This window comes from Trichosurus vulpecula, chromosome 2 (assembly GCF_011100635.1).
Source record: "Trichosurus vulpecula isolate mTriVul1 chromosome 2, mTriVul1.pri, whole genome shotgun sequence".
NCBI classification, from domain to species: Eukaryota; Metazoa; Chordata; class Mammalia; order Diprotodontia; family Phalangeridae; genus Trichosurus; species Trichosurus vulpecula.
In genome coordinates this window covers 373278235-373304999 of record NC_050574.1, presented here as the reverse complement: position 1 = coordinate 373304999, position 26765 = coordinate 373278235, and the positions used below count along the sequence as shown (strand labels likewise).

At 36.4% G+C, this 26765-nt stretch overlaps 1 protein-coding gene across 1 annotated transcript in view; it reads left to right on the top strand.

Annotated features, from left to right (window-relative positions):
• Window positions 1–26765, top strand: part of TTC3 (tetratricopeptide repeat domain 3) — a 142871-nt gene that overhangs the window by 40495 nt on the left and 75611 nt on the right. Inside the window, exons 11-17 of the mRNA XM_036747973.1 lie at window positions 964–1018; window positions 8420–8582; window positions 9234–9282; window positions 10484–10616; window positions 14469–14526; window positions 23875–23935; window positions 24749–24827. Of these exons, the coding sequence (XP_036603868.1) occupies window positions 964–1018; window positions 8420–8582; window positions 9234–9282; window positions 10484–10616; window positions 14469–14526; window positions 23875–23935; window positions 24749–24827 (598 nt within the window). The remainder of the gene's footprint in view (window positions 1–963; window positions 1019–8419; window positions 8583–9233; window positions 9283–10483; window positions 10617–14468; window positions 14527–23874; window positions 23936–24748; window positions 24828–26765) is intronic.

The following is a 26765-nucleotide window of genomic DNA, read 5'->3' as shown; positions in this document are numbered from 1 at the left end:
GACCAGGGTAGCCAGGCAACTCAATTTTGTGTTCCAGGTAAACTGAAATTAATTTAGTAGAAATTTTCAAAACTTGCCTACGATACACAGTTTGTTATTGAATTAAAAGTCTGTTTTCCCCTGGGAATTTTAAAGGTTTGAGGTATATGTGAAAAAAAATAATTGAGTTACTAGTTACGTTCACTTTGGAATTTTAAAGGCTCAGTTTTTATAGCTGAGTAAATATTAGTTTGTCCTATGATATTAGGGTTGGGGTCAGTTATGATTAGGGTTGGAGTTAGCTATAATAAACATGAACATTTTGCAATGCTTAAAGGGTATTTTTGGAATCCATCTTTTTTTTTTTAATTGTGGGTTGTAACTCTCCCACCCACTAAAATTATGATTTGCTTCTAGTTTTGTCCTAGTAGGATAACCATGTAGCAGAAAACAAAAAGGAGTAAATGGTTTAATCACTATTCATCCCTCTCCAGTTCTTCTCTAGATATCATAGATTCTTCACTGATGAGGATTACTGCTGCAATAATCAAGTCACTGCAAATCACCAGGCTTCCCCACACCCCCCCCCCAACAACTTTACACTTGTATTTTATCATAGTCTGACTTTGCAGGTTCTTAATTATTTTTTAATTCTGTGTCCTTAGTACCTTACTATTGGTGGTTAATAAACTTAGTTGAAATGAAATGTAGAGATAACCTCAAAATACTGCCATGAGCATTGTTTTTAGTAGAAAAATATCCTTATTTAAGGAGAGAGAGGGTGTGTGTGTGTGTGTGTGTGTGTGTGTTACATGATTGATATTTTTATGTTGTATTAAAGATCAAAAGTCCTTAATTATTTCAGGGCAGAAAGTATTACTAATGAGTAAGACTGCAGCAGGCAATATGTCTGAAACTTTTTGTCTGAAACAATTTGTGCTTCACAGTAAATGTTATAAAAAGTTTTTGTTTTCTTTTTTTAAGGAGTGCACTTGGTGATGGAAAAAGGGCCACTATTCTGAAATACAATTGGCCAAAGGTTAGTTTCTTCTATGTTGCTTCCTTTAGTAAACTATTTGTGCAAAATAACTTCATAAAAATTAAACCTGCTGTGTGTGTGTGTGTGTGTGTGTGTGTGTGTGTGTGTGTTACTTCATGGCTTTGTTTTACCTTATAGGTATTTAAATCAGATTTCGTAATTGTATTTTGCTTTAGTTGTGTTTTTTTGCAATAGTGTAGTCTTGAGAGACAGTGAGCTAAAACTACCAAGACTAGATGTTAGGATACAAAATATAAATTTTCATTCTGTTATTGGTAGTATTTTAATAATGTCTGTTATTAGTCCGTAAAAGAGTAACTGGCCTTTCCTGTTTCCTTGTCACCTTATACACCTTGCTTGTTATCAGATTTAGGTTCTTCTCTACAAGAAGAGGCAGCATGAAATAATAGATAGTGAATTGACTGAAGTCAGGAAGACACATATTGAAGCCCTCCCTCTGACATATACTGACTCTGTTACCCCAGGATGTTCCACTTAACATATCAGTGCCTACAGTTAGTGTTTTAAGACTGTAATTTATAATTTTGCATTGGTAGGGGCTGGAACTACTTACTCACCTGGAGTTCCCTACATCTATTAAATCACAGTTTTAGGACAAAAAAAGTTAGCATTATTTTTCTGCCTTATAGGAAGGTTCTGTGATATGCTTTAATGATTATAAAACATTTGCATAGATACTTGGTATTAAAAATTGACATTTGAGATATAGTTGGTACTAAGTAAATAATTATTATGATCAATTATATTACATTTAATCAGAAAAGTTTTTTCCCCCCAAAGGAGAAGTTTCACTGAAAACTATTTTGAACTTTAAAATAGATAATGTATAATTCTTTCTTTATGTTTTACTCAGGTCAAAAAAGATCCATGATGAGAGTGACTATGATTTGAAACTGATATAGGAGGCCTATAATTCATGGGAACTTTTTTTGTTCTTTTCCCCCTTGGGATTTGCTACCAGATCTTAGGCTTTCAATGATGTCTTATTCTATGCTACAGAATAGGAACAATTGTTATATTAATTAGTTAGCAGTTATTTATAAAGCACTTCCTATATGCATACTCTATGCTGTATACTGTGGGAGGGCTACAAAATAAATATAAAACATAATATCATATATAGTAAGAGTTATCTTCCAATATGCCCATGATGTAGTTTTCAGCAACACTTTGTGCGAAGGGATGTTTCTTTCTACATTAGGAGAATGTTCAAATCTAGTAGTTGGTTAAGGCCTTAGATTCTTAATGGCTGCTTCCTTCATGGCTAGGAAATTGAGAACAGGCACTATTATAGACAGGCACATGTAGACTTGATGATGCCTTTGATGTAGAATGGAGTCACATCCTACTCACATTTAACTTAAATTCAAGTATAGCGGGGCTTGATTTAAAAAAAAATGGAGGTGGGGAAGAAATAACAGTTTAAATAGTGCAAACAATTCTATTTGCTATTCCATTCAGTGAGGATTTGCTTCAGATTGAGTATGTGGTAAGGAATGTTAATATGCCCCTTGTCCTTCTCTGTTGTTCCACCACATTCCCCTCATAGACCCTGATCCCAACCCTTCACAGGGCAGGGTGAAGGGAAGGAAGGGAGGAGGAAGAAGGAAGTATTGGTGGCCAATCTCAACTCATACCCTCGAGTCTCAGGCCAACTGACTTAACCTTTAATGATGAATCTGGTATGCTGAATTCCCTTAATCATATTACTACAACATGTTCATCTTGGAGACCTGCTATGGAGAGAAGATAGTTTTGATTCTGTGGGATTTTTGTCTCACTTACCAACTCTACTACATCTGCCTGCTCTATCCATTTCTAAAAATAACACTTACATATCCTTGTCTATTTCCAAAATGATTTAAAGTATCTTAAATATATTACTTTGTATGATGCTTTAAGGATAAAACAGAGACCATTTAAAGGCAGCATGCTACCAGGTAGATGAACTGTGCAAATTACAGTGTTCAGGCCATAAATTTGTTAGCTACAGCAAGAGAAGATCTGTGAGTGACCAGGTTTTGGTTTCCAGATAAGAAAACTCAGATTTCATGTTGTTTCTCAAGTCAGCTTCTAAAATAAAAGGTTATTAGAATGTCTGGTTCTTGAAGGTGTTAGATCCTTAATAGAGAATTGTACTTTGCTCTTTAAAGAACTCTGCTAGAGAATTCAAATCACCTGTCTATCTAAAGAACTATAGTCTCGTGATGAGTATTATAAACCTTAATGCAGTCACTCAGTAACCTTTCACCTCCCTCGATGTTGTGATAGGGAGGCACACATCACCCCATGGGCACCCACACAAATATTTTCCTCTTGCTAAAGAGACTTTGCTGGCATAAGAGCATTGATTCTGCAGAGCCCATGTCAGGAGCAGAGAAAGGGCATCAGACTTTTTTCCAACCTAGTGTGGCCAGTAGGTTAGAAAATCCTAAGGTTGCAGATACTCTGTCCAGAACACCCTCTCCATCTTCCCACAACCCTACAAAATGCATCAGAAGCTAATTAGCCAGAAAAGTAAAGTACAAGAGCTAGACAGGGAACTGGGACAAAGTAATAGTGATAGTGGTTGTGTGGTTGCAGTAGACCTGAAGGAAAAGGAATTGAAATCTATCTGGGGGCTAGTACTATCTCCTCAGAAGCTGCTTACGGCAGGGAGCAAAGCCAGTGAAAAGTTAATCCTATGGTAGGTGAAGAGGCTGAGATAGTGTTATAATCTAGCTCTCAGGGAGTACCTGCTGTCAAAGCAGCAGCATTCATAAAGTAAGTGACTGGATAATGCAAAGAGAAAAGATTGAAACACTAAAGATTTCAAAAGGGAGAAAATCCAGTTGAAAATATAGAATATATATTTCTAGGTCACATGACTAACAAGATGGAGAACTAGACATTTTCTCTAATCTTTACCAACTCAAAACTCAGCTCAGCTAAAAATTATGTGTAAAAGGTAAAGTAAGTGCATCTCTCTCTGCAGGCCAAGACAACAAGAAGTCTAAGGAAGTAATGATGAATTATCATGAAACTGAAAAGCTGCTACGTAGACAAAATTAATGTAGTTAGGGTAAAAAGGAAAGTGTTTGAATGGAAAAAAAATCTTTGTATCAAATTTCTCAGATAAGGGTTTTATGAAAGATACTATATATGCGTATATGTACGTACACACACACACACACACACACACACACACACACACACACATACCCATTCCTGAATGGATAAGTGGTCAAAGGGTATGAATTAATAGTTCTCAAAAGAATTGCAAACTCTTAATAACTATATGAAATAATTCACTAATACAATTTTTAAAATGCAAATAATAACCAATCCTGAGGTTTCACTTCATACCCCTTGAATTGTCAAAGATGAAAAAGATGTGAGAATTCAGTGCTGGAGTTGTGGAAAAATAGGTCCACTAGTGACTTCATGGAGCTGTGAATCAATATAGCTATTTGGAAAACAATTTGGAATTATGCAAATAAAATTACTAAAATATCTGTACAAACCTTGCCCAGAGATTCCACTATTGGACATCTCCTCAGAAGGTCATTGATAAGAAGAGAAAGTGCCTAAATGTGAGGAAACACATAGTAACACTTTCTGTACTAGCAAAAAAAAAATAGAAACAAAATGGGCACCCATCAATAAGGGAATGTCTAAACAAATTTTGATACATTAATTTAATGGAATATTTTCGTATGATAAGAAATGTCATGATGAAGACAGAAAAACATGGACATTATAGTACCGGCCTGTCTAAATGAAGAATGACTGGCACACAGAGATAGCTTTATCAAACTTACTATTCAAAAGAGGAGGAGAACAGATGATAGCAGAGACTAGCCCCTCTGCTACAGTGAGCAGCACACAGTTGAGGGGTCCCAGCGGGGGTGGTGGTATCTATGCTCTAGTTGAAATGTAAGTATAGTTTGTGACAAAGAACTAGTATGATACAAATGGAAGACTGCCCTTTTATCTATAGGACTAGCAAAGTGAGGATTTTTTTTTCTAATTTCCCCAAAAAGGAATGAGGGTCAGAGAAGTAGGAGACAACCCTAGTGCCATCTTTCCAGGAAGAGCTGATAAGAGTTTTAATCCTTAGTCTCTGGATTTGTTAGCCTTGGAATATTTACATCCTGGGAAGCTGGGGTCAGACAGGTTTTCGCTTCTGATGAAGTCAGGTACAGCAATGTATCTGAAATCTAATGCAATGGGGAGAAACTGGAATCTTTCCCAGTAAATTCAGGCATAAAGCAAAGATATCTCCTTTCTCCTATTATTTGGTGTCTTTCTAGAAATGTCTGTGATAGCAATAAAGGAAGAGAAAGAAATTACAACAGTAAAGAAAAGACATGGATTTCCTTATTTGATGATGATTTTCTTTGAAATATGGTTTTTAAAAGAATTGCAAAGAACCGTATGAATATGAAAGAATATATCAGATGACTAATTTCTAGAATTTCATCCTTATGCTCAGTAAATTGGTAAAAATGACAAAAGGTGAAAATAGTGTTAACAGGGATTATGGAAAGTCAGAAACACTAAAATATTGCTGGTGGAGCTGTGAATTGGTACAACTGTTCTAGAAAGCAATTTAAATTTGTTTTAGAGTGATAAAAATGTTCATAGCCTTTTAACCCAGAGATTCCACTGCTAGGCATATACTCCGATGAGACAAAGAAAAAAAGTCTCCAGATACCCCAAAATACTGATAGCAGCTCTTTTTGTGCTAGAGAAGAACTGGGATTATAGTAGATGCCCATCAAGAGGAGAAGAACTAAAATTGTGTTACATAAATGTAATAGAATATTACTTTGTTGTAAGAAACAATAAATGTGGGGGCAGCTAGGTGGCGCAACAAGTAGAGCCCCGGCTTTGGAGTCAGGAGGACCTGAGTTCAAATTCAGCCTCAGACGCTTGACACTTAGTAGCTGTGTGACATTGGGCAAGTCACTTAACCCCAATTGCCCTGCCCCCCCCAAAAAAGAAAAAATAAATATGAATCCAAAGAAACTGGAAAGTTTACAGGATGGAAGCAAAGTAAAGCAGAGCTAGGAAAATAATTCATATATTGAGTACAACAACGTAAATGGAAAGAACAACCACAAAAAGAGATATTAAATGCTGTAAAATTGTAAAAGAATAGCTTTGGCCTCTAAGAAGAAAAAAAGATGCTCCGCTCTATCTCCTCACCCCCACCCCCGTTTGCAAAATTGAAGGTAAATGGGTGTGGAACATTGCATGTAATTTTAGGCTTTTTATGTTTTGGTTGTTTTTGAAAATTCTTTTATATAAGGAATGAGTGGGAAGAAGGATATAGGGAGAAATACAGGAGATGTACAAACAAAAAGTAAAATATATTTTTTAAAAGGCAAAACATACACTACATAAGAAAAAACTCCCTATTTGTCAATAATTCAAAGAAATTTGTCAAGAAATGAAATGACTGGAATGCAATCTAACAAAAATTAGATTTAGTCCAATATCTTATACCATATACCATGATGTACAAAAAACAAAATGTGACCTGAATATTAAAGGGTCATGCCATTAAAAAAGAAAATAATAGAGCCAGTTCCTATACCTTTCAGATTGACACTATATGCAATATTCTACACCCATAACTTCCCACCTGTTATGCAGTGTTTTCTTCATTCTCTTTGAAAAATTCCAAAGTATTTTTCAGAATCATTGAATAATTTACAGTTTCACCAACAGTGCATTTGTGTTCCTGCCTTTCTACAGACTCTCCAACATTAGTTGTTACTTTCTTTTGTCATTTTTACCAAATTACTGGCTGTAACTTGAAACAACAGGTTTGTCTTGATTCATATTTTTTATTCATACTTTGGAGCATTCTTTTATACACTGTTGTTAATACCTTGTAGTTTTCCTTTTGAGAACCTGTCTGTGGAACTGGGAGGACCTGGGTTCAAATCCTGCCTCTGCTCATTTCCTTTGTGATCTTTGGGAAGTAAATTTCCCTCCCAGGATCTTAGTTTCATCCTCTATAAAAATGAGGAGGATTGAATTAGATGACCTGCAGTTCCTTCTAGCTCTATATCTGTGATCCTATCAACTATTTGTTCCTGTCCTTTGTTCAGTTATCTACTACTGGAGCATGACTTTTGGCCTTCAGTATTTTTGTTGGTTGTCTTTGATATTAAACCCTTATCAGAGTTATTTGGTACAAAACTGTTTTCCCCAGGTAACCATTTACTGCTTATCTTAGTTATGAAAGATTTTCCATAATTAAAATTAGCAATTTTATCTTTGGTAACCATTTCTGTCCTTGTTTGGCTAAGAATTTAGTCCCTGATAATTCCTTCTTCTCATTGCTCCTAGTGAAAAAGCAAATGTTTTCAGCCTAGCGTTCAAAGTCCTCTACATTCAGGCTCTCGCTTAATGATTCCCCTATATGTAATCTGTATTCAAGCCGTCCTGGCCTAGTAGCTAGCTGTTCCTTTAATTTAGCATTTCATGTTCCGTCATAATACCTTTGGGTAGACCATACCCTGTGCCTTCAGTATACTCCTTCCTTGTTTCTGCCTCTTAGAATCCCTGGCTTCCTTCAAAGGTGAATTCGATTTCTACCTTCTACCAGAAGCCTTTCTTGATCCCCAGTGTCAGAGCCCCAGTGTAGTGCTCTGCCTCCTGAAGTTACTTTGTGTTTACCTATATGTATATAAAATGTACCCTGTTAAACAGAATGTAAGCTTCTTAAAGGTAAAGACTTTCATTTTTGTCTTTGTACTTCCAGTACTGACGACTTGCATATAGTAGAAATATTTGTTAAATTATTTGTTGAATTGATGAAGTTGATCTCACTGAATGTATTAGTAATATTTTTAGACTTGGAGTTGTGTGATGCAAACTCCTTCCCTCCTTCTCCTCCCCTAATCATACAGATTAAAGATTCTTGGCAGGGCCATCCTATATTATTGACAAAGTCTGTATTTTCCTGGAACAAAACAACTTTTCCTCCAAGTTTGTTATGTGAGTTTTAAAATTCATTTTGGCTTAAAGTCAAAGATACAGTTTACTGTTCTTTAAAACAAACAGTTAAATTATTGCTGTATTTTACTGTAAAAAAAAATCTGAAAACAAAACCCCAAATTATATTCTTCATGACCAAACTATCCAGTAATTGTTTTGACAGTTAATTGGCTAATTCTATTACTTATCAGTTTACTTATTTTTCATGCTTTTTACTTAAGTAATTTTATTTCTTGAAATAATTAATCTCGCACCTATTTTTTATTGATAAAATAGTTAAAACATTTTAAACATTTTTAAATTTTTTAAGAAAGATATTTATTTGTCTTCTTTCTTTAACTTGGGCATATTTTCAAAAAAATTAGAATTTGTCTTTATATATAACAGGGCCATTATCGTTTTTGTGATGCTCTCTCAATGCTGGGGGAGCATGCCTGGGCATTAGAAGCAAATGAGAGAGCTCAGCATCTTTGCAGAAACTACCCTGATGGAATGAAGGATCTTACTCAGCAGAACGTAAAATTACAAAAAGAAGTGGAAGAATTACGAGGTACTTTTAAGTAATGTAGTGCAGTATTTTCTTTTTTGCTTTGAATATTTACAGTAGAGCAGTAGTGGGATTCAGTTGGTTTGCACCAGTTCAGTAGAACTGGTACCTAATTTTAGGTTTGTTCCTGGAACCAGTTGTTAGCAGGAGCAGTGCCTAGGCTCAGTTCCGTGGAGAACCAGTTGTTAATTCATTTGAATCCCACCGCTGCAGTATAGGGAACATAGTGTTCTGCCATAAGGCCGCAGGTTCCCCACCTCTGGTATAGTGTATGGAATGTTGGATTTGGAGTAAGTGTTCAAATCTTACCTCTGACACTTACAGTTGTGTGACCCTCAACAAGTCATGTCTCCTCTCTGTGCCTCAGACAATTCACCGAGACTTATCTGCTTAATTATAGAGGGCTGTAATTTACATTGGTGGAATTCCCTTTTCTGATAGAAACCCAATATATTTATTGTACCAAATAGAGCTGGGTTGTATGACAGTGTTTCATTTACCTACCAATTATACTAAATATGTTAGTTTTCTATTTCAAATCTTTTCTAAACCTGAGACTGCTCATATAACAGTTAAAATAAAGAATGATGTATGTTAATTTTTACAATTAAAATAAGTGGTGTTATTGATGAATTTTGTAATTAATTTTCAAAGGTTCAAAACACGGAAATCATCAAATAAGGAAATCGTTTTATGGGAAAAAGTAAGTTGATACTAGATCTTTAGTAATTGTATAGAGTTGCTATGGTCAGTTGTTCTAAGAACCACTAGTAGCTTTTGGTAACAAGAAGCAGGGACAATCCAGTCGTACAGGTTTCTTTTATTTCTTTATTTAAATCATCTTTTTATTTATACTTTTCTATTTCTCTTTTAAAAATTGTTTGCTTTGAAAATCCCCAGCTCATCTCAACTAATCAAATCATCCAACATCTTTTGAGCACCTGTTATGTGCTGAACACATGATAAGTGTTATAGAGAGATGTAAGATTGTGATCATCCTTTCCTTCAAGTTGCTGACAGCCTGATCAGGGAAATAAAACACCAACATAGAGAGATATGATACACAACATTACAAGACAATTACATTAAAAAAATATAAAAACAAGCATTATGTACAGTCAGAGGAGAGGATGAGCATTATTTCATATTTATTTTTTCTCCAAAACTAAAATGAAATATCAAGTTGGGAGTAGTAAAGATATATATGATTTTTAGTCAGCCCTATAGCAGAATATTTGGAGCAGTGTTTCCCACTGCTTTGACATTCATAGCTTTGTTAATTGATTCCAAGTAGCAGTGAGCAGAGTCTTTATTCTTACTTTTTGTCTCTTTTTTTGGAGAAAGTCCTGGAACTATGTACCGGGATAGGATAGGGCAATATGAGTGAGAATGATTGTCTTCCTTCCCCTTCAGCCCTGCCAGGAGTAAGTCAATGTTGGAGGCCCCCTGGTGGAATGTGAGGAGATCTGACTTCCTCAAGTACCTCCGATGCTTACTACGTCTCTGAGGATGGCTTTACTCATTATTACTTTAATGATGGAGTTAATTTGAATGTTTAGATCTGCATTGATCTTTCATGTCTCTATTATTGATGCTAGAATAGCAAAACTTGTTTAGAAAGTTGTAAAAAGAAACCTTCTAAGCTGTATACTAGTCTTAAAGATAACATCAGATTTGGTGTATTTTAGGGTATGTAAAAAAAAAGTTTTATAATATCACAGATTTTTAACTGGGACTTCAAAGGCCATCCAGTTCAACTCCTTCCTTTTACAGGTGAGGAATTTGAGGCTTAGAGGACTTTAAATGATAACTAGCCCAAGATCTTACATGGTGTTTATTTGGAGGGTTTTAAATACAATGTATCATAATCAGCAGCATAAATATTAGTTATTTTTTTCTCTTAGGTTATCTTCAGGTTATAATTCTCCAAGACCTTTACATTATGGTTTTCTTAATTTTATGGAAACCAATGAAGAAAACAAGGTATTGAGATTAGCATCGAAATATCGTGACTATTATCAGTATCAGAATTTGAAGGTAAACTCACTCAAAATGGTCATTTCTTTCCAATCACATTGGTGGTTTTGGTAATAGTGGAACCTAAAAATTTGTGAAATTTGATCCCTTCCTGCATATTGATATAGAGTATTTCCATTTTTTTATGGATAATCCATTTAGTTTCTTACAACTTCATAAATATACAATTTCAGAGAACTCTTTCCAAGTAACATTTTAGGCCAGGGATCTCAAAATTATTGCTCTGTAGCCTACATGTGGCTTGTGCTTTGTTGAGATAAATGTTATCAGAATATCAAATCTTTGAAAAGTAACAAAAATTTCTATAATAGTAGTGTGATAAATGAATATTGCTAAGTTTTACAAAGAATCAGAGCCAGAAGGAACCTCAAGAATTATCTAATTTCCCTCTCTCATTTTAAAGCTGAGGAAACTGAGTCCCAGAGAATTTAAGTAACTTGGCCAAAGTCACACAGATAGTAAGAAAAAGAAGTGTGATTTCAACAAAGTCCCTCTGACTCCAGAGGCAGTGCTCTTTGAACTACAAGGCCCACTATTTAAGTCATTTATAAATTTAGAGCTCGCAGGGACCTTATAGGTCATCGAGGCCACCTCCCCTAATTAAAGAGTATAGGATTTATAAGCCCTACTTATGTTTATTTTAATTTATGATTGGTAATTCATAAGTAGCTGACTGGGCTTTCCTTTTCCTATTGCTGACCTTGTTGCTCTCAGGAACCTCTAGAAACTAGCAGTAAAAGTACATGTGCTAGTATTACATCTGGAGGGAAAGATAGAAGAGAGAAAACTCCTGTTACTTTAAATTTATCTTTCAAATTAGAATATTGTTACTTTTTAAAAATTTCGCTTAACATTTACTCTGTAAATTCAAATATGTGTATTCTGTTATATTTGTATCATTATTTTTATGGGGTTCCACTCCCACCTCCTTCTCATAATTTATTTTTTTTCTTATTTTCCTAGGATGATGCTCAGTAAAGAAAATGAGTTGTGAGGAAAGGGTTAAGACTTCAGAATTAAATTCCATTGTCCCTAGTGTCAGTTCTTTTGTAAGATGGTGTTTCAAGATCTTACATCAATGTTATACTTCATTTAGATGGAATATGTACACAGAAATGAAACTGAATATAAAAAGTTTATTTCCCTATAGTACAAACTTAAATTATCAGCAAAAATGTTGAGAAAACAGAAAACATATAAAGACTAGAATACAGCAGTCACACTGCCCAGAGCTGTTCCTAGGATATGGTGAACTGGAGTGAAACTCTTTTATTTAAAGGAACTGAACCACTGTTGCCTGGGCAGGTAAGGAAGCAGCACTACCATCTGCTTCTAAAAAAGTTGCTTATATTTCATATTATCACATTGTAAACATTACCTCCATTCCCAAGGCAAAGAGACTTTCACCCGTATTCCCCACTTGGCTTCTCCCTTCCTATACAACATTCACATTGCACTTTGTGACTTCTTTTCCCTTCAGAGCTATCCTTAACGTTCATTTTAGTTTTATACCTATATGTCTATGTTTAGATAGATTTTTTTTTTTGAGAGGGAATGATTTGTTCCAGGTCCAATACCTCTCTAAGGATGGCTTCACTTATTATTACTTTAATAATGATAGAGTTAATTTGAATGCTTAGATCTGCATTGATCTTTTATGTCTCTGTTATTGATGCTGGAGTAGCAAAACTTGTTTAGAAAGTTGTAAAAAGAAATCTTTTAAGCTATATAGTAGTCTCCACGTTAACATCAGGTTTGGTGTGTTTGAGGGTGTGCAAAAAAACAGTTTTATAATATCATAGATTTTTAACTGTGACTTCATAGGCCATCTAGTTCAACCCCTTCCTTTTACAGGTGAGTAATGTGAGGCTTAGAGGACTTTAAATGATGATTAGCCCAATTAACCCATATCCTCTGAATCCAACTCCAGTGCTCTTTCCAAATGCTAGAAAATGTATATAGTACCTACCCCCCATACCATCCCGCTATGGGCATTCAAGCATTTATTAGTAATATCATGTGCCTTAATTGAAAGATTAGTGGATAGACTAGTGAGGCAAATTACATTTATTCACAGAACAGGAAAATGCAAGTGACAAGTGTTGTTTACTTTCAAGAAAGGGCAAAGGTATGGAAGCCAAAAAGTCATGTGAAACAGTAAGGCAATAATAACAACGTAGATGATAATTGTCAAAATACCTATGTATTTCTGTATCACAAAGTATACGAGACTCTCCACATAGAAGGTAGAAGAAGTAAACCATTTATTTAGACACCAGAGAACCATATCCCATAACCAAATGTTCAGCTCCCCCAGCCAGTCAGTCAACTTCATCATAACAGCAAGGAACCCAAAACATTCAATACACAATATCACAACCTGGAACCTCACCATCCCAAAACCTCTCCAACCCCCTGCTCGGTCTTCCCCAAAACAAACTCAGAGTACAAGCTGAGTCAGTCTGTTCAGTTCTAGCAATCACGAGGGTGGCCATTAGCAGCCATAACATCTTTCTCTCTCTCTCTCAGCATCTCCTGTGACATAACTTCCTTTTCCTGTCAGGAAGCTCCTCCCACTAGACATGACTTAGACTTGCTGTGATGTAAGCAGGTCACATGGCCTATTAATGGATAGGAAAACTCTTCAAATCTAAATTGCTATTACATCATGGCATAAAAATGAAACTAAGTCTGAAGAAAGGGAGTGGCCTCAGCTAAGATACTGACTGATTAGTCAGAATTAGTGGGTTGATCAGAGAGGAATCTTTTTTCTTTTTTGAGACAATCTACTTTTATGAAATATCTGCAAAGAATATCTTCCATGTTGTTTGTTGTATTCTAGCTCTTTGGCCTTCTGGAGACTTTAGCATTTTTTCCCTATGTTAGATTTCAAAACCTCTTAAGAAATTGGGGAGTTTTTAATGCTGTTGAGAAGATCAGTCAGGCTATGCGTGTGCGCGTGTGGCCATGAGTGCATGTGAGCACGCGTACACATATAAATATGATCACAAATTTATTTCACAATGCTATTATATTTGTTTTCTTTGAAAGATACTTCCAATAATTTAAAATGCTTTTAATTATAGAAACCAATTCCAATGGAAATGCAACTGAAAGATTCTTGGCAACATTCTTTAATGCATCTTAACAATGGGGGGTACTATGGTACAGTATAAAGAATGCTGGATTGGATTCTGCAGACCTGGGTTCAAATCCTGACTGCTTATTATTTGTTTGTCCCAGCTCAAATCATTTCCACTCTAATCGGCTTTAGTATCCTTACCTGTAAAATAATGGGTTGCACTAAATGCTAAGATTCCTTCCAGATCTAAATCTATAATGATCCATTAGTCAGATTTTAGTCTATAAATCAATGGGAAAAAACATAACTGATCACAACCCTTACGTCTTGTAGATCTTGTTCTTCCTCAGGAAGTGAGAGTAGGTTTGGTTGGAAATTAGAAGAAATGGTAGAATTTTAAGGATGTTTGGAATGAAAATATGATGACTTATAGGAACAAAAGTATATAGAATCCATTAAATTGTCTTTACACAGTGTACATAGTAGTAGTCAGACCCTTACTAGAGAATTTTTTCCCTATCTTGGCAATTTAAGAGACATAGAGTACTTAGAAGGGATATAGAGAATAGTCACAGCAATGATGAGAAGGCCAGAAAAATAAAATCTGTAAAGAAATCAGTTTATTCAAACTAGAGAAGAGAATTTATGAGGGGTGCCAATGTTAGTATATATGAGTGGGGAAAATGGCTATTTGTTTCAGGTGCATGATAGATTTTTTTTTCATAGCCTATTTTTCTTAATGATCTCATTTACTTTATTGTTATGGGTAGGTATCTCGTGAAATTTTGAAATTAGAAAATAAAGAGTACCCATTGGAGTTGCCACCAGGTAAGTTAATTTTTCTATTCATATGTAAATCTGGTGTTCAATTAAATAATGTTGTACTGCACCATCCTGCTGTGAAAGATAGAGAATAAGGTGGATGGAGTATCTTACTTGAGGAACAGAAAGGAAGGCACTGTCTCTAGATTATATCATATGTGGAGAGGGAATTGGGTGTAATAAGACTTGAAAAGGAAAGAAGGGGCCAAATTATAATGGAATTTAAAAGCCAGAGGATTTTATATTGAACCTGGAAGCAATAGAGATTCCCTGGAGTTTATTAAGTTGGGGGTGGAGGGGTCGGACCCGTGCTTTAGGAAATTCACTTTGATAGCTCAGTGGACGATGGACTGGAGTTTGGAGAGACATAAGGCAGGGAAACAAATCAGCAAGGTCTATACCAGGGTAATGGTACTGTCAAAAGAGAGAAGGGAACTTATCCTAGAGATATTAAGGAATTGATAACTGATTAGAACTGGAGGATGAAAAAGTGAGGAGTAGAGAATGACATCCCTGGATTGTAAGCCTGGGTGACTGGTCAGATGCTGCTGCCCTCCACAGTACTAGAAATGTGGAAGTCAGGAAGGCTTTGGAGGAAAGGTAATTAATTATTTTTACATATTGAGTTTAAGATGTCTTCCTCTAGCTTCATTCTGCAGCATGTGAGTGAGAATAGAGGCAGTAGATAGTAGAAGAAATCAAAGGCTGAGGTCTGGCAGGGCAAAGATGGTCCATAGGATAAGGGACAAGCAATGAGAACAGTGTAGAGTTCAGCTGATTTACCAAAAAGTTAAGGTGGAGAAGGGTGGAGAGTGTAGCTAGTGCAGGAGTGATTATCTGGGAGAGAGCTGAGAGATGGAGGGATTGGAAGTCACAATGAGGACAAAGAGCATGGTTGGTGGGTGCAAAGCAGAGGGACAAGAGATCATGATCAGATAAGGAAATTTCAGAGTTCTTGAACATAGAAGTGGAACGCTTGTGGGTGTTTTAATGAAGTCATAAGTTCACTTAGAAAAAAAGAACTTCAAAAACTTCCATTAACCTTGTCCATATTTATCATGGTCTAATCCAGCTTTTTCACTTAAGTTCACCTCTACCTAGCTTCTGTTAATGGTTTAGCAGAGCAAGAGCATTTGTCTCAAGCAAACAGCCAGTACTGTCACACACAGAGATTGTCATGAGAAACCAAGTAGAAAAGGAATAATATATTAATTTTAATTTTAGGGATGCTTCCTAATTTTGTTTGGGTCACCTCCAGTGTGTTTTGTTGTGGTTTTAGGGGTTGTGTGTTTTTTTTTTTTTTTGGCTGTGGTAATGTGAGAAAAATGCTTAGCTTCACAAAGAGCAATTGTCTTCCCAGTAAGAATTTTCCAAATAATTAGAGTTGACCCCTTCAAGTACCATATTTTGAGCAGTTTAATTTTTTCAGTAAGGCTGGAGTTAAAACCATGCCCTTCTATAAGCCTTTTTACCTTAGCTAGGTGACAGTGCATCTCCATCAATCCATCTATCTCTGATAAGCCTTAGACAATTCTAAAAGACTTTTTCAACTGGAATGAGAACTCCAAGAATTGTGTTTGGATAGACTGAGGAATCTTGAGCACACCTCAGGGATTGTCTGACAATTTACAGACAACCTGAGAATGGTTTCAATTCCAGAAATTGAGGCTAGTATGGTGTTCTAGCTGAACCTCACCTAGGAGGGAACTGCCTGAGGACTGAGGGAGGAATGAAAGATACCTCAAAGGCCTTGGTAGCTTCAGAGGGTGCAAAAGATTTTGAATTTCCCATCTTCCCATAGCATCACTGAATTCCTGGCAGTAGTGCCTACCCTGGGAATCTAGGACCCATTCATTGATCTTAGGCCTTCACTAGGAACTCAGGACAGAATCTACACCATGCTTAAAGGGAACTTCTTTAGCCCCCCATAAATGGGAGAAAGGAACCTTCATGCAGCCATGAAGAGCCACATGTACTTTCTAATAAGCTCAAGCCCACTTACCTCTATACTCTGAATGTACTTGTGGGATACTGTACCACAAACATTTGGGGGTGTACCACATTAATAAATACACCTTTCGGGAGGCTACTTTAGGCTAAGTGAATGATGGGAGTGGCACAGTAGATAGAGTGCTGGGGCCTGGAGTCAGGTTAACTCATTCACAAGTTCAAATCCAGCCTCAGACACTTACTAGCTATGTGACCCTAGGCAAATCACTTAACTCTGTTTGCCTCAGTTTCCTCATCTGTAAAATGGCAAATCATTTCAGTATCTGCCAAGAAAACCTAAATGGGGTCACAAAAAGTCGAACATGACTGAAATGACTAACAACAGCACCAGAAACTGAATGATTCCCATCTGATAACCTTTGAGGAGTAGGGAGGGGGACGGGAACAAATCTGTGAAAGCTTGAGCTGATGACATTGAAAAATCCTCTCTGATCCCCAAAGGGGTTCTTACTAGTTCTGGGAACCTAACTCATCGATGGCATTCCTCAGAGCTTATATGACTGCATTTTTGTGAAATTCTTTCTAAAATTCATTATATGGTTTCCTACCTTTTAATAGAATATGGTTAGGGGGAGTTATGTTCTTTCATTTAAAAAAATCCCAACTGTGTATCACAGTGCTAAATTGCACTTAGCTTGTTGTCAGGACTTGAAATAAAAGAAGTGGAATGTTTTCAGGCTGTCCTTAAAACAAGTGGCATGACTTTTCTTACCTTAGTATAAGTTACACCTCTGGATCTTTAGTTCATTAATGGAGACGATTGGCCCTTTAATGTGAGCTAGTAAGAAAATAGGTGTTTCTTTTTTTTCTTTTTTACTCCCATAGTGTCTTATACTATATTTATGATTTCACTGATGTAGCAATATTTCACAATCCATCTAGGCTTCTTCATCCTCTTTTGATTCATGTGTATGGCCTTAAATAAATCCTTCATACAGAATCTATCCAGTGTCCTTGAGGCCTTCTTCAAAGTCTTTTAACATTTCAGTGATAAATGTAATTATTGAGCTAGCCATTTCTTATAGTGCTGTATAACCAGCTCACCTCCTTTTCTTATCATATACTTCCTGCATGATGTTTCATATGCCATCTCCTTAACTCTTTATTTTTCCACTATTCGTTGCATTCAACAATTCATCTAAGCAACTGTTTATTAAACACTTTCTGTATAGCCGGCAGTAGAAATACCCAGACAAAAATGAAATAATCCATGCCTCATAATAGGAGCTTACACTCTTCTTGAGGCATCCACCATAAATACAGACAAATAAATACCAGATAATTTGCAGGGAGGAGGAAGGACACCAACAACTGTGGAGCACCAGGAAAAGCTTCCCTCAGGGGGTGACTCCTGAGTTTAGCCTTGAAAAAAGCAAGAAATTCTAAGAGGACAGTATATTCTGAAGGACAGTATATTGTAAATATGAAGGATATCTTACATGTAAAGGCACAGAGGGGAAGATGAGCTTTATAGTACAAATGCTATGATCAAAATCTGGGTAAACTGAAGCACAAAATCTAATTAAGAAAATAAGGAATAAAAACAGGAAAATGTAAGTGATGAGATAATTAAATAGTTGCTCAAAACAGAAGAAAAAAATGCTGAAAAAACCTGTGATTAATTGCTAAATTAATTGTGTAGAATAGATAGTAGTGTGATAGTTCAAAGGAGAGCAGAGATCATTTCTATGCTGACTTGTAAGAAAGACTTCATAGTTAGTTTTGAGATGGGTCTTAACAGAATGGTAGGATTTGGACACGGGGAAGGTGAGGACACTCTAGATAGAGTGGCGTGGACAAAAATACGGTAGTGAGAAAAGTTGTGTTTGGAAGACAATGAATATACCAATTTGTTTAGAATAGAGGATTCAGGAAGGCTTTGACTTTGAACCTCATGTTAAAGTTGGGCTCTGCTCCCATGGGGGTGGGGAGCAGGAGTATAGGAACTTTGAGCTAAGAATGCTTTTTGCGTATATTTTTCTTTTTTTGGAGGCAATTGGGATTAAGTGGTTTGCCAGGGGCACACAGCTAGTAAGTGTCTAAAGCTGGATTTGAACTCAGGTCCTCTTGTCTCCAGGGCCAGTTATCTTATCCACTGTACCACCTAGCTGCTGCCCCAGTTTTTAAATTTTCAAATAAAATTTTTTTTATTTAGAAATGCAAAAATTGTCTTGTCTCACACTGCGGCTGGATTTGGGTCTTTTCTGTCTTTTCTGCCTCGTGCTATAGGGAGATAGTTAACTATTGAATATTTTTTTTTTTTTAAGAAAGAAAGTGATAAGATCAAATCAGTATCTTTAATATTTGGCAGGTGGTATTATGTGAGTTGTTTGGGAAAGAGAATATGGAAATCAGTTGGGGAATTTTTGTTACCTAAGTAATTATTATAGACTTGGTCTCAGAATGAGACCCCTTAGTTCAAGGTCAGACTTGTTGGACGTGTGATCTTGGACACTTCTCAGGTCTTTAGTCAATTCTCTAAGACCAAGTGAAAAAGAAAATGCTGATATAGGGAGTTTCTTCATCTTAGATTTCCCTGAATCAGTAGAATAAGAAGTTCAATTCTTATCCATTTTAAGTGATAATAGCCTTGGAATTGGGTAGTGACAGTGAGAAAGAAAAGGAAAGTATAGATGTAAAAGAGATTAGGAAAGAAAAGGCAAAAGGACTTGGTGTTTGTATATGTGGAAGAGAAGGAGAGAAATGGCAAATGTGGTTCACAATATTGAATGGTGATGCTGCTAACAGAAGTAGAGAATTCAAAACAGGAAGCTGGCTTTGGAGGGAAGTTTTTAGGTGAAGCTAGGACTCCTCAATGGGACTTGCTGGCAGTCAGTTAGACATGGGATAGTGGGAGGTATCAGAGTTTTGAGATGTAGCATAATTTAGTGGAAAGATTGATGAATTTAAATTTGGGAAGACTTGGGTTCAAGCCCTGTTTCAGTACTTAGTATCTCTATAATCATGAGTGAATCTCTTAACTTCTGCAAGCCTCAGTTTCCTTTTCTGTAAATTGAGGATAATATTACCTGGAATACATCCCCAACAAGGTTGTTGTGAGGCTCAAGCAAGATAATGTATGTAAAACCTTTTTTTTAGACTCAGTCCATCTACTGGCATTTATTAAATGCACTAGACATTGTATCAAGCAGTAGAGATACCAAGAAAGGCAGAAAACCAAGCCTGTTCTCATGGAGCTCATTAATGGGTGTGAAACATGCAAATAAGTATGTACAACAAGCAATAGACAAGATAAGTTGGGAATAATCTCAGAGAGAAGGCATTAAGAAGTTACATAAATATAGTTTTTCTGTTATTATGTAGCTATTGAATTTATCAACATATAAATTATCTATATGGCAGAACTTGCCAGAATGGGAAGAAATGAAGAGTAGAGAGAGAACAATAGAGAACCAAGTCGTCCTTCAACTCTAGAAACATTTCTTCCTTTGTTTTTTTGTGTGCCTGCTCACATGCTTTTAATTTTTTTAATTTTATTTATTTGTTTTTAGTTTTCAACATTCACTCCTATAAGATTTTGAGTTCTAAATTTTCTCCACCTTGCTTTCTCCTTTCTCTCGCCTTTCTCCTCCCTGCTCCACACTCCCCAAGACAATATACAATCTGATATGTAGGCTATATACATACAATCATATTAAACATACTTCCACATTTGTCATGTTGTAAAGAAGAATTAAAACCAAAGGGAAAGCTGTGAGAAAGAAGAAACAAAAAAGAGAGACAAAATAGTATGCTTCGGTCTGCATTCAGACTCCATAGTTCTTTCTCTGGATGTGGATAGCATTTTCCATCATGAGTCTTTCAGAATTGTCTTAGATCTTTGTATTGCTGAGAAGAGTTAAGTCTATCAAAGTTGGTCATCGTACACTGTTGCTGTTACTGTGTATAATGTTCTCCTGGTTCTGCTCACTTCACTCAGCATCAGTTCATGTAAGTCTTTCAAGGTTTTCTGAAGTACGCCTGCTCATCAAGAAACATTTATTTTCAAAGATTAAGAGAAGGAAGCAGACCTTGTAAGGGAGAAGGAAAAAAAAACCTGCTTATATTTTCCTCAATCTTTTTTAAATCTTTTTTTTTTGCTTTTTTCTTTATTTTTATTTAATTTTTTTTAGTTTTCAGCATTGATTCCCACAAGATTTTGAGTTACAAATTTTCTCCCCATTTCTACCCTCCCCTCCACCCTAAGATGGCATATATTCTGATTGCCCCTTTCCCCAGTCTGCCCTCCCTTCTTTCACCCCACTCCCCGCACCCATCTCCTATCCCCTTACTTGTAGGGCAAGATGATTTCTATACTCCACTGCCTGTATATCTTATTTCCCAGTTGCATGTAAAAACACCTTTTTTTTAAACATTTGCTTTTAGAACTTTGAGTTCCAAATTTTCTCCCTTCTTCCTTCCTCACCCACCCTCCTTGAGAAGGCAAGCGATTCAATGTAGGCCACCACATGTATTATTATGCAAAACACTTCCATAATAGTCATGTTATGAAAGACTAACTATATTTCCCTCCATCCTATCCCGTCTCCTTTTAATTCAGTTTTCTCATTTGATCCTGTCCCTTTTCAAAAGTGTTTGCTTTTGACTGCCTCCTCCCCCAACCTGCCCTCCCTTATGTCCTTCTTGCCGCCGCCCCCCCCTTCCTCCCTGCTTTTCTGTAGGCTAAGATACCCAATTGAGTGTGTATATTATTCCCTCCTTAACTCAAATCCAATGAGAGCAAGATTCACTCATTCCCTTTCACCTGCCCCTCTTCCCTTCCAATAAAACTGATTTTTCTTGCCACTTTTACGTGAGATAATTTACCCCATTCTATCTCTCCCTTTCTCCTTCTCCCAATATATTCCTCTCTCACTTCTTAATTTTATATATTTTTTTAAGATGTCATCCCTTCATGTTCAACTCACCCTGTGCCTTTTGTCTACACACACACACACACACACACATATATTTGAAAGTGAAATTTTCTATTCAGTTCTGGTCTTTCCATCAAGAATGCTTGAAAGTCCTCTATTTTATTGAAAGTCCATATTTTGCCCTGAAGTATTATACTCAGTTTTGCTGGGTAGGTGATTGTTGGTTTTAATCCTAGCTCCTTTGACCTCCAGAATATCATATTCCAAGCCCTTCAATCCCTTAGAGTAGAAGCTGCTAGATCTTGTGTTATCCTGATTGTGTTTCCACAATACTCAAATTGTTTCTTTCTGGCTGCTTGCAATATTTTCTCCTTGACCTGGGAACTCTGGCATTTGGCCACAATATTCCTAGGAGTTTTCTTTCTGGGATCTTTTTCAGGAGGCGGTAGATTCTTTCCATTTCTGTTTTGTCCTCTGGTTCTAAAATATCGTGGCAGTTTTCCTTGATAACTTCTTGAAAGATGATGTCTAGGCTCTTTTTTGATCATGGCCTTCAGGTAGTCCAATAACTTCTAAATTATCTCTCCTGGATCTATTCTCCAGGTCAGTAGTTTTTCCAATGAGATATTTTACCTTGTCTTCCATTTTTTCATTGTTTTGGTTCTGTTTTATAGTTTCTTGATTTCTCATAAAGTCATTAGCTTCCACTTGCTCCATTCTAATTTTTAAGGCAGTATTTTCTTCAGTGGTCTTTTGGATCTCCTTTTCCATTTGGCTAATTCTGCCTTTCAAGGCATTCTTCTCCTCATTGGCTTTTTGGAGCTCTTTTGCCATTTAGGTGTTACTTTCTTCAGTATTTTTTTGGGTCTCCTTCAGCAAACTGTTGACTCATTTTTCATGATTTTCTTGCATCACTCTCATTTCTCTTCCCAATTTTTCTGCTACTTCTCTCACTTGCTTTTCCAAATCCTTTTTGAGCTCTTCCATGGCCTGAGACCAATTTATATTTTTCTTGGAGGCTTTTGATATAGGATCTTTGACTTTGTTGACTTCTTCTGGCTGTATATATTGATCTTCTTTGTCACCAAAGAAAGGTTCTGTAGTCTGAGTCCTTTTACACTTCTTGCTCATTTTCGCAGCCAATTACTTGACTTTTAAGCTTTTGGTCAGAGTATGACTGCTTTTGGAGTGGACAGTGCTTTGTCCCAAGCTTCAAGGGTCTTGCGCTACTGTTTTCAGAGCTACTTCTATTCTGAGGTGGTATGATACTTCTCTCCTGGCCTGTCCTCTGGTCTGTGAGTGCAGGTACTGCTTTCTGCTGTGTAACTACCAGAAGGACTCCCTCTCCACAGCCACCACAAAGCTCTGTCACACCAGTATTCCTCCTCCCCCAAGAACCACCAACTAGGATCACAACCCAGATCCAAGCAGGGCAAAGCGAAAGAACCTTGCCTCAGGTCAAGCAAAGTGATCCCTGTGCTCCTGCTCTGATCAGCCACTTGATTCCCCTTACCATGTGGGACTGGGGCTCTGGAAGCAGTGCCCCCGCTGCTGCTCCTGCCTCTGCTGCAGCCACCTCTGCCGCACCAGGGCTGCAGCTGGACAGCGCACTTCTCTCACCCAGATCCAGCAGTTTTCCCACTGACCTGCTCCGTTGTCTTTGACATTTGTGGGTTGAGAAGTCTGGTAACTGCCACAGCTGAGTGATTCACGGCCCCGACAGCTGCTCTACCCAGTCTACTCTGGCCTGGTCTGTCTGGGCACAGCCCACGTTGGGCTGTACTCTGCTCCCAGCACAGTGTGATGGATCCTTCCCAGTGACCACCCAGGCTGTCTTGGGCTGGAGACTTGTTTCCCTCAGTTATTTCATGGGTTCTGTAGCTCTATAATTTGTTTAGAGTCATTTTTTACAGGTATTTGGAGGGATTTGGGGGAGAGGTTAAGCAAGTCCCTGTTTTCAAGCTGCCATCTTGGCTCCACCCCCTTGAAATCTGTTTTTCTATAGTCTAGAGTATGGATCTAACTATGTCCAGTGTTTATCTGCACAATGAAATCGTCAGTTTCTCAAAAATTTCCTACCATTTGTTCATTACCAACCAGTTCATCCTTGTTGGTAGGAACTAAGCTGAATAGCATTTTCTCCATTGATTTCTCTATTTTATGAAAGATGGAATTGTCCAATAAAGTAAGCAGAAAATTTATTAGGCCCTCTTCTTTTAGGAGAACTAGACTTTTATTAAAAACCATAATAGTTGATATGCCCCAATATTAATATAGCTTGCCACTGTACTAAAAGTCTCTATTGTGAAACCATCTTATGTATTCTCTGGTGTACTCCAGCAACAAGAAAACCTCTGTTTATTATATTAACTCAAATGCTTTCCACCCTGCTTCCCTCTGAGATTTGAATATCTATGTATAAGTGTTTACGCATATTCACAAACAACAAAATATCTTCTTTCTACAGGTCATAGCCCTAAATATAAAGGAAAATCAAAGAACAAAAGTGATGATATGGGAAAGCCAAGGTATGAATTTTTTTAATGTGTTAAGGAATCAAATTATAAGTTAACATATGCTCTTTTTTAAGTGTATTGTAGTATTATGTCATACAGCATTTAATATCTACATTCATAATAGGATGCTATGCTGTATACTGTAAGTCCCCTTAAAATTCCTTTTTAAGAACATCTGTTTGCTTTTATATTTTCTATGATTTTCCCGAAAGTGCAAGGCTGACCGTGTCACTCTTCTATTCCGTAAACTCCAGTTGTACTGTGTTGCCTCTAGGATCATATGTAAGCCCCATATATTAGCTTTAAAGCCTTGCAGAACCTGGACCCAGTCTACCTTTCCAGCCCTATACATTACTCCTCTTCCTATACTCCAGTTTAGCCAAACTAGCCATTTACTGTTTCTCATAGACAACATTGCATCTCCATTCTCTGTATTTTTAACTGGCTCACCCCCATGCCTGGAATGCCTCTTAATGGTCTTTGTTTTTTTTTTTTTTTTCAAAGCTCTATTCAAGCAACTTCAGCATGAAGCTATTCCTTATCTATCCCTGCCCCATCAGTTAGTGGCTCTCCCCTTCAAAAAAAAAATTTACCTCATTCTTATTTTGATATAGTTACTTCTATGTATGTTGTTTCTTCTGATAGAATAAATGTTCCTTAAGGTCAGGGACTATTTCATTTTTTTGTTTTTGTATCCCTAGAGCTTCACATGATACTGGGCATCACGAATGCTAAATCCTACTTGATTAATTAGGACCAGTTGCCACTTTATCAGATTGACTAGATTTACTTAACTTTTGAACATATCTTTTTTTTAAATTCTAGCCTGCAACTGAATTTACAAATAGATTTGCAAAGCTTGTTGGATAAACAGTTCAGTAAATCTTCCAGAGCTGTACAACAGGTAATTATTTTTGTTGACAACAATAACAATAATAATTCACATTTCTATCATGCTTGCCTCTCCACAGTCTTGTGAGGTTGATAATGGAAGTATTATCTATCAAACTTAAGTTATAGATAAGGAACAAGGCTCAGAGGAGGTGAGAGACTTGCTCAGGTTTACATATCAGATAAGTATCAGCCCAGTTGGAAACTCAGATCTCTTGACTCCTAATCAAGTGTTCTTTCCATGTCCTTCCACTGCTATTTACTTAATTGAAATAAATATTTTCAGTAGGAGATACCATTCTGATAAAAACATATCGGCAGATTTTTCATTTATTCTTTGCTAAATATATATTTCTTATTATTGTTGATTTTACATTTCATTTACTCATTTTTACAAATTAAACTTATTAAATGTGTTATGGCTAAAATTCCAAACTAAAGTCAGTACCAGTAATAATTTAATCATCTTAATGGTAGTCAGAAAGCTAAAATGTAATAGAGGAAATAAACTTGTAAAATTATCCTTTTAGTCAATTAGCACTATTATAGACCAGCAATTATTTATACTTCAGGTGTGTGAGATCTGAGAGCAATTCCCAAGTAAAGATTGACTATTCTTTGAAAGGTATTTATCACAACTCTCTGTAGCTGATGCACTCTTTGTGCACAATATGTGATTAAAAAATCTTTGGTCATTTTCGGTAAAAACTTTTAAAATTATAAGATAACTTGAAGTTCAGTTCTTTATTTTAAATAAATATAGATTAGAAATATTCTACTGTGAAATTACATTTCACTTTGACAAAGATGTGTCAGAAATCACATATGCTTTTTGAACAGTTTAGTAGGTAGGAAAGGCTACTTTTTACTGAAGTTTTTTAAGACATTCTTTGTTGTTTGTAGTAGGGAAGTTAATAGATTTCAAGATACCTAAGTTAATAGGAAAAAACTACCCTGTGTAAATTAATACAACATTTTCGAAAGTATGATAGAAAAATTGAGGAAGTATTTTTGCTCTACTAGATTGAAGAAAAATAGTGTTCTCATGCATGTGAGTATATATTTTCTGTATGGCAAAAAAAAAAAAATAAGGGAAATAGAAGACAGTATGATAAAATGAAAAGAAGGCCTGGGTTAGAATCACACCTTTATTCCTTTACCAGTATGCACTTTGGACAAGTTATTCAAAACTTTCTAACCTCAGTTTCCTTATCTACCAAGTGAGGTGACCTCTATACTTCATTCTAACTCTTACTGTGTGAGCATAGAATATAGCAGTGTGGGACAGTGAAAAACGCTGGCTGTTTGTAGACCTTGTCCCCACAAGGATACTTGTTCCTTTGCCAGTTGCCTCATGTGTAAATAGATTAAATGATTTCCAAGGTCCATTTTAGTTATAAAATTCTAGGCATGTGCTTCTATTTTTTACTTATTTTTAGAGCATATTCTTAGTTTTAGTAGTTAAATATCTACAATGTTAATAGGGATCCCCTATATTTAATATGCTTTTTAACTTTTAGTACTTATGGATATCATTTGAAATGTGTTGGGGAGCCATGGAAATAAAAAGATAAAGCATCACACCAAAGGTTATTAAATGAAGTATGAAAATTTGCCTAATCTTTCTCTTGAGGATGTTTACTATGATATTTGTGATATTTACAATGTCCTTCTGAAATTATCGTTTGGTAACAATTACCATCTTAGTCACTGTGGTGCCATGCGACTCAGGATAAACCATGGGACATCATTTTTTTCATAAGCATCCAGCAAATCCTACAACTTTCCCCCGGCACTCCTTACCATTTTTCTGCCATGCTACCCCCTCCATTGCCTGAACTGAAAGATTTACTCCTCACCCAGCTCATGCTTTAAGAGAAGATAGAGGAATTGTTTTCCTTCTCTCTTGCCCTGCTCTTTGAAAATAGCACAAAATCTTCTTTTTCTTTTT